Source organism: Prunus dulcis, chromosome 3, assembly GCF_902201215.1.
Source record: "Prunus dulcis chromosome 3, ALMONDv2, whole genome shotgun sequence".
NCBI classification, from domain to species: Eukaryota; Viridiplantae; Streptophyta; class Magnoliopsida; order Rosales; family Rosaceae; genus Prunus; species Prunus dulcis.
Window position 1 is genome coordinate 8,287,016 of NC_047652.1, and position 17,548 is coordinate 8,304,563.

At 35.8% G+C, this 17,548-nt stretch overlaps 1 protein-coding gene and 1 pseudogene across 1 annotated transcript; both read right to left on the reverse strand.

Moving 5' to 3' along the window:
* Positions 1-1,852: 1,852 nt before the first annotated feature.
* LOC117622085 (protein trichome birefringence-like 43) lies at positions 1,853-4,883 on the reverse strand. Its single transcript, XM_034352616.1, has 5 exons — positions 4,588-4,883; positions 4,107-4,278; positions 3,207-3,382; positions 2,769-2,927; positions 1,853-2,294 (listed from the first exon to the last, which is right to left on the reverse strand). The coding sequence occupies exons 1-5, from the start codon at positions 4,833-4,835 to the stop codon at positions 1,985-1,987; spliced, it is 1,065 nt and encodes a 354-aa protein (XP_034208507.1). The 5' UTR covers positions 4,836-4,883; the 3' UTR covers positions 1,853-1,984.
* Positions 4,884-15,021: 10,138 nt separating this feature from the next.
* LOC117621673 overlaps positions 15,022-17,548 on the reverse strand; it is a 7,191-nt pseudogene continuing 4,664 nt past the window's right edge.

The following is a 17,548-nucleotide window of genomic DNA, read 5'->3' on the forward strand; positions in this document are numbered from 1 at the left end:
AAGCTTTAGTGTTGAAAAGCCCTATATAAAAGTTCGATTCATAGAACGGTATTCCGATATGGGATTCATGTTTCCTAGTTCTTAATCAAGTCAAGATTCTTTCCTGCTTTAATAGTTTGGCTGGCCCAAGTCTAAGACAAACTCCCCATCACTTGGGCCTTTCTTTGCCCATTCAATCCAAAAATTAAGGCCCAGAAACAACCCCATTTGTAGCAGAGTAGTAGTATATCTGGAAAGGCCCGTTGATTTTTTATTAACACGATTTCGAAGACAACTGGTACATTCCAAAGTTATATAATTAATTGATAAGCTCTGTGACTTGTTTCTGTTTTAAATTATTTATAACCTTTTTATATATCTTTTAAAAAATATATTTGAAGTAGTTTTTTTGAATGTAAAGTTTTTTAATCCCTTCGAAATTTGGTAAATATGACGATTACAAAGAAAATGTTAACATATGATAGATTTCAAAACCTATGGTCATGGACCACATAAATATGTTCACTCCTGGAGGGTATTAACCAATGTGATTGAGCATATGCAGAGCACAATTTGTGTCCACTTCAATAAAACACAAGAAATCTTACACATGCATGTAAGAGTTATTTTCAGGCAAAAAAGAATGGAGTGGTGTGATAAAAATGTGGAGAATATTATTCGTATGGTTTTTTATTTATTTTTTAAAATACAAACAATAGTGTAAATTATAAGAGGATAGGGTTTCACACACATGCCATAGAGATTCAAACTTGAGACAACTAATCTACACGTCAAGGTTCGTTTCTACTGGGTTAGATCCCGTTGACAGTATTTATTTGTTTTTTAAACACTTGTTTAGTGTCGCTTTTGATATATTAAAGACTTATTTATTGTAGTGTCCTATGAAACTATGGTCAAATCCTACATTTCCTCCCTCACCAGAAGTGGATGGAGAAGAAGAGATTTTTTTATTATTAAAATTTCATTTTTTTAATATATATATATATATATATATATATAATATTAAACAAGTAATTACATTATTTAATTATATTTTTAACTTTTATTAATATTTTATTTCACTTAAGCAAAAAAAAAAAAAGTGAGTTATACACATTACACGTCATCACTTGTGATGAAAAGATTACAATAGCCCTGCTACGTCATCAAAATTTATGAAATTATGAATGGAGATGACGATAGGGGCCAAGTTGGATCACCAAACCTTGATCAAGAGGTTAGAATGGACCACTTCGACTTCTAAAAGACAAAGTAAAATTTGACCATAATTTCAAGAAGCATTATATTAAATAAACCTATATTAAACTCTAAAGTAAATGTAAGTAGGAGCATAATTAGAACTTTCTTAACCGCGGCTGATAAAAAGTACAATTTTACAAGACGATCCCGAGAGGAGCCTAGCAAGACTGTTGTGAGCGTCCAAATTTATAGCCCAAAAATGGATCCTCACATTTCAGGTCCAAATCTATATCACCTTAGACCCAACCCAAGTCAAAGGGGCCTAGTTTTCAAGAATGCACCTGGACAAAATATAAACCCAATTGGGCGGTCTATTTGAACCGAGAGAAATACCAACCAAGTACACCTTTTGTTTTGTATATATTACTTTCCAATGAAATGATTTTTTTTTTTTTTTAAATCTAAAAAAACGTAAGACTTTGTGACAAAACTTACAAGGATAAAAAAGAAAAAGCTGGATATGGTTATCTAGATTGTTTATGCGAGAATGTAAAGAAATATTCCACATTAGAAAGTCGCGTGATCTTGTATGAGTTTATATAAATGTTGATTATTTATTGCCAATTTATTTTCGGGTGAAACTTTAATTTTCTTCACTTTATATGCAAAGTGGTTGAATAATTGATAGATTATTATTATTATTTTTTGGAAGTGGATGGATAGGAATACAAATTATGTAGAGATTATGAACTGCAATTACATACTCAATTTTGGAAATATTATAGGGTTTCTTGAGGCCAAAAAATTAGTTGTTTTTTCTTTTTATGAGAGCTGCATATAGAAGTTGATTCCAAGTATCAGGAACTCCGGCCAGACACCAGTGGCTGCAGTCCATGTCCCTGTGACCGCCGTGACCATACACAGACGGATGGCCATCCTTTCTTAGTTGTGAAAGGGTTGTGACATTAAGCAAATAAGCTGGCTTTGACATAGAATGCAGCACTCTTTCTACTACAAGCTCTGCTGGATGTGAACCTGCTGGATACTGATGCCCAACCACTGGTCGCATTTGTCCCTCACAATGTTTTGCAGTTGGCTCCCCCCAATCACCTCCACTAATTAACCAAACATTAATACAAAGGTTAATTGGGGAATAAAATGTTGCAGAAAAATGTTATAAAACAGGTGAGCACATGTAATTATAAGAAAAAGTAAATAAGGTCATGGGTAATTGTCATATCAAAGATGTGATAGGATGTAAATGTGGGTTAAAACAGTTGTTAGGTAAATGACGTTATAACAATAATTAATCGATAAAAAACATTTAAATCATAAAAATAAATGATTATATCCGATGATCATTTGAGTTACTGACATTTAATCTCTACTATGAAAAAAAAGAGTCAAACTTTTATGATGTTAAGCTATAACTAGCAATGTGATAGATGCAAGGATGCGGAACCATTAAATAAGAATTTGTCTCATGAGTGGTTCAGATTCATAGTCTTAAAACATAAGATAACATAGTTTTATGTTGTGAATATATGTCTCAATCAATGTGTATATAGACAAGGCCAAGGAAGTCTTACTTATTATGATCTGGGGAAACACCTTGGAAGAAGACTCTTGTTTTTTTGGGGTCCAAATTGGTGTCAATCCATCTAGCCCAAGTGTTGAGCCCCTTCTTATACGCAACCAACCGATCCATGTCTTTATACAGGCGGTTTCCTTCTTGAATTAGATCCCAACTGCAACACATGACAGTCATTGAATACAACAATGTTTAGTTAATTGCTTACGACAAAGGCAAAATAAATTGAAAATTTTTGTTTGGGCCATCTTTAGAAGGAAAATTTGTTCGAAACGAGGATACCACTGTTTTGTTATTCTCGGCCAATTATAAATTCTCACGTGAAAAAGTCACGCATGATATACTGTAATTGATCGGGAATAGAAAAACAATGCTATCTCTATTTCACACAAGTGTTTCTCTAACTTTAGGGTATTGGAATTAATTTTGATCTTACGGTTGCTTCCTTCCACTGTGAAGCCACCAATGCCATGTGTTGAAGATCAAGAAGTCAATTCCCTTCCACATTTTCCCACTTTCAATAGAGTCAAGTTTAAGAACTCGCCCAGCTTTTGTTGCTATAATATCAACCAGAAACGCATTCCTAGAGAACATGACCTTCACATTGTATGCCTGCAGGTTGTGGAACAATACTGCAAATATTGAAGTTATTCTAGGATATTTAATAATCTTATTCATCATATTCTCTTTGGTACGTCTTATGTGATAAAATATTGTTCATGTAAAAGTGCATAAATTTGGTGAGCTTAACATTATTGTTTTCGACTTGTACAGAGATTGGACCCGCTCTAATAGGTGGGTGGATCCACATTAGTTTCATTCCCACCATATGCTCACCAATGTGATTCATATATATGAACGGTTTGTCTAAGGCTTTATCATATACCTTCCTGTTGTTAAGTGCTGATGTTGACAGGCTATGGTTTAGGAAGATATATAATAAAACTAAGGCATATTATATATGCAAACCAACGTTGGTTTGATTTGGTTGCTCTTTCAGTTCATGTATTAAGCTTTACCTACCAAAAACAGCTGGTAGAGATATGCATTATAAAAGCATAATTGTCATCATTCGCATTATTAACTTGAAGACTCAAAAAAAAAAAAACCAATGTTAGATGCAGTGTCCTTGTAGAGAAAATTAATTATACGAGACTCGAAAAATAATGTTGGTTTAGTTCAAGATAATCATCTCTATTGTTTATGCGAGACTCAAAAAATACTAATAAATTTATGTGTTAGTGTCAGATGCAGTGCACTCGTGTGAAAAACTAATTATAAACGCATGAACAAAAAGTAAAAAGAAGGTAAAATTGAGAGGTATAATTAGTCTTACAGGGAATGTGAATGTGGATAGCCCTCCTATCCTGAACAATTTATATGGGGTGTGTGGGTTGGCTGTATGAAGCATACAAGTGAGTGACTGCCATTGATTCAAGCTCAGTGAGTCCCCAACAAACATGATGCTCTTTCCTCTAAATCTTTGCAAGAAATCTTGACCGTTGAACCTACATGGATAAGTTTTATCCAATCATATGATACTAAGCTCCAAATGAGGGAAACCCCTTCAATATTTTTCTGCTTCTTGTAATTGGAATAATATCAAAGAAAAATAGTCTTAAATTTGAGGACAAAATGCATGAAAGCAACCCATCGACAACCCTATCTCTATATGTGAGTTAGCATAGCATAGATGGGATCGGAGATAGGCCAACAGAGAAACCATATACAGAACCATTTGCTTCATAAAAGAAAACGATCCATTTGAAACCGAAGTAGAGATTAAAGCAGCAAAGGCTAGTCATGGGTGTATTTACCTTGTTAAGCTGCAACCAGTGGGCTGCCATCGATATTTAAGATAATATTTGTCTGGACGACCATTCTTTAGGCAATCGAATTCTTTCTCTATGAAGGAGCATTTTGCTGAATTATACAGAGGATATGATGCATCATAAACCCACTTTCCTTGGAAAATATCACATCCTTTAGTGGAAGTTACATCTCCATGTACATGGTGCAGAAGAGAGAGCACAATAACAAGTGTGCTAATGCCAAAAATATCCATGTGAGAGAGAGAGAGAGAGAGAGAGAGAGAGAGAGAGAGAGAGGGGTTGGAGACTCTCACAATGTATGTGACTGAGGGTGTTGAAATTCATATATATATATATATATAATAATAATTACATATGTGACTGAGGGAGTTGATAATACAAAGACTACCTAATTGAGATGATTTCATCAATCCCGTCCTAAATTACGGCTTTCCACTCTAAACTCATAAGAAATAGGAACCGAAAATAAATTCGTAAACTTGTGAAAGGATTTTATAGTTAGTTACAATTGCGTATAAAGTACTACCAATTTTGGTTCTTAAGCACCCAATTTGCATATGTAAGGTATGTATAAAGAAACTATGTATAGAGTCAGTCAGGAGTTCTTATATTAAAAAAAATAGCCCAAATTTAACTCCCAAATTTATAAATGTCAATTTTTTTAAAATCTTTCAAATATAACCAAAAACTCAATTAAATTGGCCCAAATACCCTCTAAATTATAATTCAGTTACACCTAAAAGCTAAAAGCATAAAAACAAAATTGAATTCGTCAACTCAATCATGCTTATGAATCTTACCATAAAAATGACAATGTAATTACCAAAAAGAAGAAGAAAAGGAAAAGTCAATGTTTTCATAAATCTAGGCAATACAAATCATCTCTGTGTCTATGGCTTGAATTGGTGGGTTTTCTCATCAACTTTTTAGAGAGCATTTGGGTCAATTTGTGTGAGTTTTTGGTTATATTTGAAAGTTTTTTTTAAAAACTGACATTTATAAATTTGGGAATTAAATTTTAGCTATTTTTAATAAAAACACGTCAGTCAAGCCATCATACTAGAGTAATCATCCAATACCAATAATAAGGGAAAATATATATGAAAAAACCAAAATTTTAAGGGATATTGTTGACGAAAGATAGAATATATACAAGATATTTTTGTACGGGCCATATTCCCACAACAAGAGTACATCATCACAAGATATCGAACTTATCACAAATATATATGGTCCTCGCCATCCATGTGAGTTGACCATGAGACCTCCTCCATCCAAGTAGAGACAAATACCACTAGACCAAGGTCTAGTTGGTAAAATTTAAGAGATATTAAATGGGTACTTTTTTTTGTGGCTGATAATGAGTTTTTTTATTTTTTTATTTTTTCTCTAATGCTATGGGGATTCGAACTTGAAACCACTAGTCAGAAAATGAAGTCCTTTTTTTACTGGACTAGACCCTGTTGAATGAGTTGATTAATTATTAAATTTTGGGTAATGAGTTCATTGATTTATTATTATCATCCATCCAAATATTGTGAGATGTATTTTACGGAGCTAAAACACACCAAAATAAGACACAAAAGTTTCACTTGAGAAAACATATTCACGAATTATAAATTTTTATTATTGAAAGAAAAGTGTAAACAAGAGAGAAAACCCGAGAAAAGTTTCAGTCGCGGACCTCCTTGGGGGTCGGTGACCTCCATCCTTCTTCTAGTCCTTTGCCCTCTCCTCCTTACCCTCCTAGACCTTCCCCTCCCCTATTCACTTCTGATCCTCACTCATCGCCTTTGGCGCTTCCACCTTATTTGATGGTTGTTTGGCTGTCTAGTGATGTTTGAGTTTGTTGTATGTTTCTAGTCCCTACTTTTATTTTCTACTTGTGAAAGTTAAAAAGTGGTAGTTATAGTTGTAGTTGGGTGCGGTGGTTACTGATCGCCAAAACAAATGCCAATTTCCAGCTGAAACCCACGTTCGTCCTATATATCAACTATCACAATCATGATTGCCGGACCTTTTGTTAGTGGGGCAAAAAACCTTGTCATTTGTTATGTTTTCTACTAATGTCATTACAGGACCTTGAAATTTGACATTGCGTAATGTTTTTTTTTTTTGAAGCAGTGGGGATAAACCCCAAGAAACCAACAACTGACATTGCGTAATTGAGACATCATAATTTGGACATTTATGAGCCTTAGGACCCTAACACTGTCATGCTCTTTAGCAATCGCACATGGCAGAAAAAAAAGGCAAAGAGAAAGACCTTTGCTCAGACTCAAACCATATATACTGATTGGCTGTCCATAATCCAAATAACAAGCTTTGTAGAAAAACCATAACCCGATCCCATCAAAACAATTTTTTTTATTATAAAAAATACAGCGAAAACGATATACTGACAAGAATATGGGGCCAACATTGACCTCTGAATCTTTCCTACATTTAAGAAATTCCTCTCGCCAGCCTCTGCTTCAATCAAATTAACATATTTTCTTAGACAAATCAAGCTTCCAGTGTAATTGAATACATTGACGGGTATAAGATCCGTCGTATTGCTCATTGAGGAACATCCAACTTGTACAGCCCTAATGCTACAACGATCGACATTAAGAAGACAATATTCTTTAATGTCGACCGAGACTCGTCTCTGAAAAATATGTCATGCTCCTAAGCACCTATCAAACAAGGAATCAGCCATCGTTCGTTCCTCATAAAAAAAGATCAAGATAGATGTCTATGCGCTGTACTTTTTTTCTTAACCAAACTAACATTTTCCTAACTTTTTATCAGCCATATCTCAATAAGTTATTGAATTTGATCCAATAATTTAAATCTTCTTTGCAATTTTGCTTCTACTTTACAAAAAAAAAAGCTTAATATCACAAAACGTTCTTAAGATTTACGAAACTATTAGATTGCATTATTAATATTTTTTTTGTGTCATTCGTGGTCCTCAAGGTTAATATGTGTGATCACAAATGGTACCTGCCGTTAGGTTCCGTCAAAAACTCCTTTAGTTTGCTAACGTGACATATATATTACAAAACATCCCTGAGGTTCACACACCTATTACAAATGGTCCTTGTGAAAAAAATTTAATTTTTAATTTAAAATTCATAAAATTTTGGTTTTCTCTTTTAAATGTTATGAATTTAAAATTATTTAAAAATATATATTGTATTTTAAATACACGTAACACTATATTATTGGAGATGTGGGCTCCACATATATGCCAAATCAACAAACTAATGGAGTTTTTAAAAAATAATTAAAATTCATAAAACTTAAACTGGAAAAACCAAGGCTTTAGGGTTCATAAATGGTCTTCAAAGTTAAAATCTTCTACAAATGGTTTTTTTCATTTTTCATTTTTAAATTATTTTAAAAAGACTTCATTAGTTTGTTGATGTGGCATATATGTGGAGTCCATATCTTAAAAAATATAGTGTCACGTGTATTTAAAATACAATATATACTAGCCTTTCTACACTCGCTTTCGCGCCTGCAAGAAGCTTTTTTTAAAATAATTTAAATTTATTTTAGAATTAAAAAAGATAATGGGTAGTTGTGTTCCATGAAAATTGGATCCATTATTTTATTTTTCTTTTAATTTTAATTTTTTAAATATAAAAAATGTGAATTTACCATATTATCCTCATTTAATTAATAATTTCAATTCTTAATGTTTGCATTAACCAATTGCATTTTCTAGTATTTTGAATGTTTTACCATTCTTTGTCTTTTGTTTTATATATATAGATTTTTAAAAAAATTTAAAAAGAAAACCAAAATTTTATAAATTTTAAATTAAAAAATTAAAAAATTTCGCAAGGGCCATTTGTGATAAGTGCGTGAACCTCAGAGATATTTTATGATATATATGCCACGTTAGCAAACTAATGGAGTTTTTGACGGAACCTAACGGTATGGATCATTTGTGATTACACATACTAACTTTGAGGACCACGAATGACACAAAAAAAAAAAACATTAATAATGCAATCTGATAGTTTCGTAAACCTTAGGGACATTTTATGATATTAAGCCTAAAAAAAATGGACAACTTAACTTACAAATAGGAGCGATAAACATGATTTTTATTTTTGGTTAGACATACAAAACCAATTTGTTCGCGAGTTCTTACTTAGTTAAGATTTTTTGTTCCTTACTATGTTATGATTTTGGTTGCTTATACCCATTTATCTAGTCCTATTATAATTGAGATTTATTTCCTATTGTAATTTATATTTATTTTCTATTGTAACTTGGATTTATTTCTTATTTTATTTAGGGTTGTACTTCTTTATAAATACCTCAGTATTGGACAAGAAGAAGGATATGAGCATATATGAGCATACTTTGTTTGACTCAATTATTATGGAAAGGAATTAATAACAAACTTTGAATTACATACAAAAGTAATGATTAAACGGTAGTAGATGGTGTTAAGAGAAATTATAGAATAGTACGGATGTACCACATCAGCCTGTGATACTCTCATTCAAATATTGCCATGTGTCCATTTTAAAGTAGAAATTAAACTCTTTTTTACAACTGGATTTATTTCGTAATTTTTATCTTATGAAATAAAATTAGAAAATTGAAAAACTTAAGAAAAAGAGAATTCCCAACAGCAACCCCTCACGAACCCAACACCTCTAATCCCAAAAACATGCCATGACCGCCACCCATCTCCCTTCCTCTTCCTCTTCCTCTTCCTCTTCCTCTTCCTCTTCCTTTTTCCTTTTCCTTTCAACCCTTATAGTAATTGTAGGTAATGGAGTTTAAAGAGAGGTAGAGAAAACTAGTATTGATGATTATGATGACGATGATGATGAAATGGAATAGTGGAAGCGTTGGTGTTTGTGTTAATGGTTGGGAAATGTTAGAGTGAATACAAAACAAAGAGACCCTTTGAGAGAATTGTTGTATTTGTATTGATTGCAGTAATTGTTACCAAGGAGTTAGTATTGGGAACCATAAATCAACTGGGAAACTTTACAATTACATGTACGGCAGTCAAAAAATTAACGCAATGGTCAGTTAAAAGTGGCACCATAAATCAACATCTGAAATTCTTTCATGGTTCTGAAATTGTCTTCGATCACGACATTCTTTTCCATCTCAGAGAGGGCAAGCCGAGCAGCTTCTCTATCTCTTTGGCGTTGCTTCTTGATCAAGTCATTAGCTTTGGCAATCTCAGTAGCTCTGAACTTGGCAATCTTGGCTTCAGCTTCAACATTATTATGTGTAATAGTAGAATGATCAATATCCTGCTGTGCCTTGACGATGGTAGATGCAAACCTAGGCCTGGACTTTAACATTGCAACCCGAACAGCCCTTGCCGGTGACAGATCAAGATCACCACCATCATGCACTTGCACTTGATGATCAAGAGAAGGAGAATGATCATCTACTAGCAGTACCGATTTAGACAACGTCAAGTGGCTAGAGCGTTGGGATACTGATGAAACGACATTAAGACAAGTACTATTAGTAGTAAATTTACCATGATCACCAGCTTGAACTTCATCATCAATATTCGACGTCACCCTCCTCCTCTTCTTGTTTTAAATTGGCTCGGATGATCGTCCACGCTTTAGCACAGATGGTTGTCCACCAGGATTCACAGGAGAGAGTGGTCGAGGACGAGGAGGAAGCGAATTCTTGCTAGCTCTAAGTTGTACTTGATGACGTTTTTCCTCCCCATCACCAGATGATGAGAGATTATTAAACCTACCATTGCAGATACTCTCACACCTTCTTCCAGACCAAGTCTTCGCCATTAACTCTTTCTGTGTCTTTCTTGATGATGATAAAAAAGTCACCAACTTGATAGAAACCTAAAGAGAAATACAAAACCCTCGTTTTCAGACAGACTGGCTAGCTAATAGATACCAAAGATCTATCCACTACTCAGAGAAACCCCTCTAACAGTAGGAAAAGTATTGTTTCTTTCAGGGCCTTTGCTTTACTTGCGCTCTAATTAACTAAGAATAATCCAATCAAATATTTTAATAAATAATTTTTTTTTTCTGAAATCTAATAAAAGATTCCGTGTATCTCAAGCCACTGTTACAGCTGAGGGCATGTTAGTTTATTCCTTTATTATTTTTGTTAGATATTTATTGATCTTTTGCATTGTTTAGGGCACAAAAAGGAATAAGAAAAATATGACTATTACGTACTTTGCTAGCTGGCACGTATTTAGGTGGATATGTCGGGATAGATCTTCATCTCATTCTCTGTCGTGCTTATCATCACATCTCATTATATTCAAAAAAGAATAACTTTTCTTTTATTTTTGGAGTTTTCTTCTTCTCAAAATTTAGTGATGGATTGCGGTGAAATGAGCAAAAAATCTTAATACATAGATATAATATTTTTTTAAACTAATTTTATGATATATATAAGAGATATTTATCCATATCTTAGCACTAGTGATATAGATAAACTATACACTATTTACTTTCTATAAACAAACCAATATCATGTAAAATACTAGTTTATGTTTTTCTAATTTTATTTATTTAATTGATGTGGCATATGATATGGATATGTCACATCATGTGGTACAGAAATGTAGGATAATAATGACAGGACCCGACCCAATTTTCACTTTGGAATTCGAGCCAAGTCCCGTGCGTATCCGACACCTGGCGACTGTCGGGCACAAGGGACCTTTTTACCCTTCTTGCTTCAACTCTTCTTTAAAATTCCCTTAGACTTCTGCCGAAAATTCGGCAGAGTCTCCCCTGTATTTTGACCATTCCCAAAACTTTTCACCTGTTAAACATTCAAATAATCCGCACCAACTGCCAGAATAATTCAAATAACAAAATCCCAACTCCAGTTTTTCAGTTTCAACGAGATATCAGAGCATTTTCTAAATTTCAAGGTTTCAGGGATTTTCTATAAACTCTACCTGACTTGAAGCGCGGAGGTTATGAGTGGCCCGGTGGTGGATCCCGCGTACGTCTACAGTCTGGGGGCGAAAAACAAGTTTTAAACTGTGAGTGGACAAAAATGAAGTTCTTAAAAACAAGTCAGAATATAATACCCCAGTTTTGAAATAACTAAGGATATATATATATATATATATATATATCAATAATTTAACTATGTCTTAATATAAGAGATTCTATAAGCATGAATCAGTATGCTGATGCATAAACTTACATAATCGATCAGACATATAAAAATATCACTGCCTGGAGAAATCAAAGAACTGGCATAACTGAATAAAAATACAAAAATATAAATGTGCAATTACTGAGAAACCAATATAAAATGGCTGAAAATCATCCTTGAATAAAAGAAAACTCAAAATCCTTTGAAAATACCACCTATTTGTCCCCCTGTCATATCCATCAATTCCCCTGGCAGGTCTCGGGCACCACGCAGTCTACCCGAGCCGCAAACTGGCGAAATCAGGGGACTATGATCAGCCTGATCCGCCGGCAGGTCCTCGATGACACCAAGTCACTCGAGTCGCTCAGGCAGGATACAGGGGCCCGTAGTCAGCCTGATCCGCGATCCTGGCAGGTCTCGGGGACACAGAGTCAGCCGAGCCGCAATCCTGGCAGGTCTCGGGACACCAAGTCTGCCGAGCCACAAATCCTGGCACTCACGGTCGGAGCGTCCCCGTAACTCGTGAGGCAAAGTCAAGTGCACTGACATAAACTGAAATCGGGCCGGATGTCCATAGACATCAGCCCAACTCTGGGTAATCACCAAAGGAAATGGGTACGAGGTGGGTTTAACATAAATTCCTTTAGAAAAACAAAATCTGATTAATAACTGAAATCTCAAATTGTGCTGCTATTTCAACTGATTCCAATCTCAAACTCTGTTTCTATAACTGGTAAATAAGTAGCACAGATTTATAAAACTATTACTGTACTAATCATGTTCAAAACCACAATCAGGTTTACTCAAGATCAAATAAAGAACTTTATTCAAATAAACTCATTTATAAAACTCATTTATATAAAATCAATATAAAATCACTTATGAAATCTTACTTATAGAAAGTTCTCTATATAACTCATTTATATAAAATAATTCGTGAAAGAAAGTCCACTCACAGATGGTCCGAGCTAAATTGACCATTTGAAGGTTTCTCCTGCTGGTCGGCTGGACCTCTGATGCCTGATTATCCATGAATAATAAATTAATAAACTGTTGAATAAAAGAATTTCAATTAAACACCCTGCCCCCGGTTCCTAGAAATACGTGCGTTCAAATCCAAGTTACTCCTATGCCCACATTAGCCTTTTTCAACGCTTGGAACAGTTTTGGGAGGTTCGACGTTCAGCTTAAGCGATAAGCCGTCAGATCAGCCGACCCGGGACCCGTGGGGTCCACGGTGTCCGATGGCCAATCTGATCATCCCTGAAGGTTTCTCATATAGCGGGAACCCTGTTCTACGAATTTGGTCCTAATCGGACGGTCGGATTGGCCAAAATTGCGTTATCGCTTAAAACCCTAACCCTAGCCCCAGGGTTCGCGATTTCGGAGTATCCGGGACTCCGATTCGCAATCCGTCGAATCCTGCTTGATCCTGAAATTACGTAGACCGACATATCCAAAATTCAGCGCGATCCAACGATCAAACGACACTGCACCCACGGATCGCGCGATATGGAAAATCCGTTCGGGGCCCAAACGGACTCCGAATTGAGATCCGCGAAATCCTACGCGCTCGTGACGACACGAGGGTCACAAAACTGCACCGAATTTCATCACTACCGTCGCCCACGCGCTCCAGCTCGCGCGGGCAGCTTTGGGTGTCCAAAGCAATTTCGGGTGGCCGAAAAATCTCGGAACCGAGACTCCAAACTCCTACCCTAGGTAAAACACCACATTTGGAGTCACTTTTGTTCTTGGACCACCCCAAAAAAGTGACCAGAAATAATAGTTTCGAAGGGCCGAAGTTTCGGCCAAACTTCAAGTCGAAAATCGAACCCCTTAACGCTAAAATCGATCAAAGCCCATATACCCATCAGCTAGAACACGAAAAATAGCTCAAAAACCATACCTTACTCGATCGATTTGGTGGAGAAACGAGGGAGAATTTCGAGCTGGAAGTTCGGGTGGCTTCGGACTAAACGCCGTCGGAAATCATGGTTTTCCGGCCAGATTCCGGCACCCCCGATTCTGGTGTTGGTCGGAAAAGAACGGCGATTGAGTCACGGTTCCAACGGTACCCACGGTGGAGATCAGTTCTATGTGTGGTGGCCGTGGCGACATCGAAAGCGAGCAAAGGTTGGTTGCTGACCAAAATCGGGAGGAAAGAGAGAGAGCTGACGGGGGAGAGAGAGAGAGGGGTATAAAAAATCTAACTTTTTGGCCAAATTACCATTTTGCCCTTCGCGGTTTTTAGACCATAACTTCTTCGTTACGGATCCGATTCGGATCTACTCCGTGTCTACGAACTTCTTTCGTCGCGCTCTACGCAATGGCATAAGCGAAATTTCCAAATTCTTTATCGATCAAAAAGTCAAATTTTCCCCCATTAAATAATGCGAGGGCAAAATTGTCTTTTTGCAAGAAGATATTTTCCTTACTTTTTAGATATTTTCTTCTTTTTTAGATATTTTATTTTGGGTTCTTACAATAATGTGGTAAGTGTAGCATTACTCTAAAAAAACACCCAAAAAAAGGCTGCTGTCCCTATTGAATTTAATTTTGATTATTAAATTACTTTGATGCCCTTTTGAGTTTTTGGGTTTTTTTTTTAATGAGGTTTTGGGGTTGGGCTTGTTTTAAGAAATCAATGGCAGTTTTGTAATTTATAGGAAGTTCGAAGCCTCGTTGTTATGTTGCAAATGGGCTTTGGGTGTGTTTCTAAAATTCAGTTCATATAGAATTTTTATTTTATTTTTATAATTTGGGCCCTTTTATTTGGTATAATAGTGAATCTCCCTAAAAAAATCAAACGAAAAGTTCAATAAACTTTATAGTTATGGGTTTTTGACATTCAAACTCAATTAAAGTTCTATAGTTTGTAAAGAAAAAAGCAAAAAAAAAAGTGTAATATCAGTTAGACTTAACATGAGGTCGTCAACAGGGTCTAGTCTAGAGGAAAATGACATTTTTTGCAAACCAGTGGTCTCAAGTTCGAACCCTAATAGCACCTTGACAGTGTATGTGAGAAAACACCCTCCCAATATCGCTTTTATAAAAACAAAAAACAAAAACTTAACATGAGGTCTAACCAATTAAGATTATGATGAATTGCATCACATACTTCATTTCACAAACATTATTTGATTTTTCATTATTGTATGTCGGTTATATTAAAGCAATCGACTCATTGACATATCGTATTCTTAACTCTTTTTTCCATCCTTATCACTTGGACTAAACCCGAGGGCTTAAATTTTATTTGATTTTCCAAATCCACATAATTAATTAGTTGGTTTTTCTTTGTGTGAGAGCTGCATATAGAAGCACATTCCAAGTATCAGGAACTCCGGCCAGACACCAGTGGCTGCAGTCCATGTCCTTGTGACCGCCATGAGACCATACACAGATGGATGCCCATCTATTCTTAGTTGTGAAAGAGTTGTGACATTTAGCAGATGAACTGGGCTTTTCATAGAACGCAGCACTCTTTCTACTACTAATTGTGCTCGATGTGAACCTCTGGATACTGATGCCCAACCATTGGTTTTGTTTGTCCCTCACATCGCTTTGAAGTTGGCTCTCCCCAATCACTTCCACTGAAAAAACATTACAAATATAATCAAATTTGGTGCAAGTGTGCGCCAGTCAAGTGCTATAATCTAGGTGCATTAATAATACTAGGTTAGCATGTCATATGGTGTTACATAAGTGCAAATAAAATAAAAATATAAAAAATATATTACTCCATAGAGCTAGGTAATTGAATATGCATCATTTCATTGGCAAAAATATGACCCTAACCAAGCCCACCAAAATTATTCTACAAAATGTTTCCTTATGCATACAAACCGTACACAATCTCTTACCCTCTTTTTTTTTGGGTCAAAGGTAGGAAGAGGGAAGGGTATTTACTCACACACACTGGTGTCTAAGGGTTTCGAATCTAACTACTAATCTTAGTCCAATCATACCTCTTACCATATATCTAAATATGCTATGTAATCATTTTTTTCATATGTACTATACATTTAAGTAAGAGTTCGTCTGATTAATAGTTCAGATTGCTAGTTTGACAACATCAGATGTATATACATGAGTAGAACCAAAGTCTTACTTATTATGATCTGGGGGAACACCCTGAAAGAAAACTCTTGTTTTTGTTGTGTCCAAATTGTTGTCAATCCATCTTGCCGATGTCTTGAGAGCCCTTTTTCATATGCAACCAAGCGATCCATATCTTTGAACATACGGTCCCCTTCTTGAATAAGATCCTAACTGCAACACATATATATACATACATCATTGTATCATTTGCTTATATATATGGCCAATACACAATAAATTGCAAATATTTTGGCAATTTTGAAAGAATAGGCATTGGAATATTATCGATCTTATGGTTGTTCCTTCCAGTGTGAAGCCACCAATGCCATGAGTTGAAGATCAAGACATCAATTTCCTTCCACATTTTCCCACACTTTCAATAGGGCCAAGTTTAAGAACTCGGCCAGCAGTTGTGGCTATTGTATCAACCAGAAATGCATTCCAAGTGATCATGACCTTGATTTTGTATGCCTGCCAGTTGTGGAACAATATGGTAATTAAATTGCTCAAGTTCCATGATAAAATGGTCTGCTTATGGAGTTTAAAGAGAGGTAGAGAAAACTAGTATTGATGATTATGATGATGATGATGATGAAATGGAATAGTGGAAGCGTTGGTGTTTGTGTTAATGGTTGGAAAATGTTAGAGTGAATGCAAAACAGAGAGACCCTTTGAGAGAATTGTTGTATTGTATTGATTGAAGTAATTGTTACCAAGGAGTTACAGTATTGGGCACCATAAATCAACTGGGAAACTTTACAATTACAAGTACAGCAGCCAAAAAATTAACGCGCTGGTCAGTTAAAAGTGGCACCATAAATCAACATCTGAAATTCTTTCATGGTTCTGAAATTGTCTTCGATCACGACATTCTTTTCCATCTCAGAGAGGGCAAGCCGAGCAGCTTCTCTATCTCTTTGGCGTTGCTTCTTGATCAAGTCATTAGCTTTGGCAATCTCTGTAGCTCTGAACTTGGCAATCTTGGCTTCAGCTTCAACATTATTATGTGTAATAGTAGAAGGATCAATATCCTGCTGTGCCTTGACGATGGTAGATGCAAACCTGGACTTTAACATTGCAACCGGAACAGCCCTTGCCGGTGACAGATCAAGATCACCACCATCATGCACTCGCACTTGATGATCAAGAGAAGGAGAATGATTATCTACTAGCAGTACCGATTTAGACAAAGTCGCCAAGTGGCTAGAACGTTGGGATACTGATGAAACGACATTAAGACAAGTACTATTAGTAGTAAATTTACCACGATCACCAACTTGAACTTCATCATCAATATTCGATGTCACCCTCCTCCTCTTTGAAATTGGTACTTAGGTGACGAGGGGTAAATTTAAAAGATATTCAATCAAGAACGCAACAACCTTCACACACTCTAGACCTTGACCAAATACTCTTATGACTAGTCAACTGTTAGATATGAATTATACCAAACAATAACATACACAGAGCATACCAAGATAGCTTTGTTCCTGGGAGCTCACAGAGCAACTTCCCAGGGTGGTCACCCATCCTGGGATTGCTCTAGCCTCCAACTCGCTTAACTTTGAAGTTCTTACAACTCCAAAGCCAGTGAGCTCCCAAAAGGCCTCGCATAGGTTCAGAGTGGCGCAGCGGACCGGGCCCAACTCCACCTACTACGATATTGTCCGCTTTGGCACCCACGACTGGGCCCTCACGGGGTTGTTCT